Genomic DNA, 2,500 nt, shown 5'->3' with positions numbered 1-2,500 from the left:
TTTCCTTCCTCAAAATTTCCAAACTTAAAAGCAACAAAACCATAAATATATTAACTTTACTGTTCAGCTTTATCATTCCTAACATACAAACTATAGCGCTGATTACCAAATATTCATTAAAACACTAAAACTGGCAAAGTCGAATCCTGCATCTTGAAAAACAGAAAGCAAATGCACGGGGGGGGGGGGCGCATTCTCCCTTTGCCAGGGTTAATTCTAGACTATGCTTATCAGCTAATATGTCATATCAGAATTTCTTCCCTTATCAGTTCAGGGCAAATTTCAGACTTAGTCCTCTTATCAATTAAGTCTAATTCTCAGACTTTCTTCCCCGGCCATTTATGAGCTAATCTCATCCTATCGCCCTCTCCTTCCATCCTTAACATCTCCCCAACCCCACTTTACCCAACGCCAGGCTAAGCCAGGCCACAATAGCGTGCCCTCGCGGATACAAGTTACCCACCGGCGAAACCAGCTACGGAGGCATCACGTGTCGCCAGAGAGACGGGGTTTGGGTGATTCCGCGCAAGTATCAGCTCGCCCCACATATCGCTCCGCATCCGTCCTCCGCGAAGGCCCCTCGCTACCATTCCGTCGGCTGCGTGTTCTCCTGCGATCCGGGGTGCGAGAACAACGGAACGTGCGTCGGGGAGAACGTGTGTGTGTGTCCTGAGGGCTTCCGTGGCAAGACTTGTGAGGTGGGGAAGTGTGACGCAGCGCTTCCTCACGTAAAGAATGCTGTCTTTTACCAAGAGTAAGTGTTAAGGTTTATTTGCAGTCGGGGCTGTGAATGATGTTTGATGAATATAAATGATAGTATCTATTAAAAACAATCACAGCAATAATGATAATGATGATGATGATGATGATGCTAATAATGACAATGATGATGATGATGCTAATAATGACAATGATGATGATGATGCTAATAATGACAATGATGATGATGCTAATAATGACAATGATGATGATGATGCTAATAATGACAATGATGATGATAATGCTAATATTATTGAAATCCAAGGTACTAAACAAAGAAAAATACAACGAAAACCCAATACTATTATGATAAACTTCCTTCGCACCGCACAGAAGCCTGAACGAAGGCCGAGCCGAGTGCCTCCCAGGCTATAAATTCCCCAACAACAAAAGAACAGCTGCCTTCCAGTGCCACGGAGGAGTCCAGTGGAGCTTCAGTGACCTCGCGATGACCCCGACGTCCTGCGACCCGATTTGCCAGGAGGAGTGCCGCAACGGGGGTTCCTGCGTGGCACCGGAACAGTGTCTCTGTCTCAGGGGCTTCAGCGGGAGGTCCTGTGAGGTGAATGAGCGCGGGGAGTGCCCAGATCTGCCGCGGATTCCTTACGCCTCCGTGACCAGGGAGTGAGTTTGGCGTCTGTGGTTTTGGGTAACACTTTCCTTGAGTTTTTTTTTCTTTCTTTTTTCTCTGTTTTTAGTTTTAATCGTGTTTTATTATTATTATTATCATTATTATTATTATTATTATTATTATTATTATTATTATTATTATTATTATTATTATTATTATTATTATTATTATTATTATTATTATTATTATTATTATTATATTCACAGTTTATGCATTTTGATTTCTACTCTAGGTGTCTACCATTTTTATGTTATTTCCTTTTCTCAGTTTTTCTCTTGTCTTGTTCTTTTTATGTTTTGTTTATTTCAATTTTGATTTCTTTAACTTTCATTTTCGTATTACGAGAGTATATGTGTTAATGTAAAGATAATCAAACATGCAGATAAATTCATGGCTGATGTAATTATATAGCCTGCCTCCTGCTTAATATTATTGAAAAAAATTGTGTGTATGTGTGTGTGTGTATGTGTGTATGTGTATGTGTGTGTGTGTGTGTGTGTGTGTGTGTGTGTGTGTGTGTGTGTGTGTGTGTGTGTGTGTGTGTGTGTGTGTGCACTAGGAAATAGAATAATAATAAAAGGACTGTTGATACTTTCCCATGGCATTCTGCTTTCATGTATTGTATCATACAGCACTGCATTACACAAATACAGTGTTACAACATTCTCTTACATACCCTATTTCGTATACAGGTAATACTAGATGTTGTCCTGCGTTTTTTTTTTTTTTATAATATGTATTTCTTCGTCTGTATTAATGTCTAAATTTACGAACTAACTATCTTATGATCTGTTTCCCCCCCTGTCCCGCCCCAGCCACGAGAAAGGGAGTGCAATGTGCTATCGAGGATACATAGTTGATCTAGATATGGATAGTACATCCTTCGACATTACCTGCACGAACAAAGAGTGGAAGAAGAACCAGCATTACCCCCTTTGCCACCCGTGTCTACCCTCCTGCCACCGTGGGAAAGGGTGTCAGAATGGTGGCACATGTGTGGGTGCCAGTGCCTGTGAGTGTAGGCCAGGCTTCACGGGGAAAGAGTGCGAGACCCTGCTACAGGAGGCGTGTGAGGAGCAGCCGGTTTGGCCAAATGCTTATCTTCGGGAG

General features: G+C 41.8%; 1 protein-coding gene across 1 annotated transcript in view; it reads left to right on the top strand.

The window, feature by feature from the left end:
* LOC113812690 (uncharacterized) overlaps positions 1–2,488 on the top strand; it is a gene marked incomplete at both ends in the record, with an annotated part of 12,580 nt that extends 10,092 nt beyond the window's left edge. The window contains 3 exon segments of the mRNA XM_070120315.1: positions 416–754; positions 1,093–1,383; positions 2,206–2,488. Coding sequence (XP_069976416.1) covers positions 416–754; positions 1,093–1,383; positions 2,206–2,488 — 913 coding nt within the window.
* Between the last annotated feature and the right edge of the window lie 12 nt (positions 2,489–2,500).

Source organism: Penaeus vannamei, unplaced genomic scaffold, assembly GCF_042767895.1.
Source record: "Penaeus vannamei isolate JL-2024 unplaced genomic scaffold, ASM4276789v1 unanchor4533, whole genome shotgun sequence".
NCBI lineage: Eukaryota > Metazoa > Arthropoda > Malacostraca > Decapoda > Penaeidae > Penaeus > Penaeus vannamei.
Note: the sequence above shows the minus strand (reverse complement) of the source record. Positions and strands in the feature narration are given on the sequence as shown.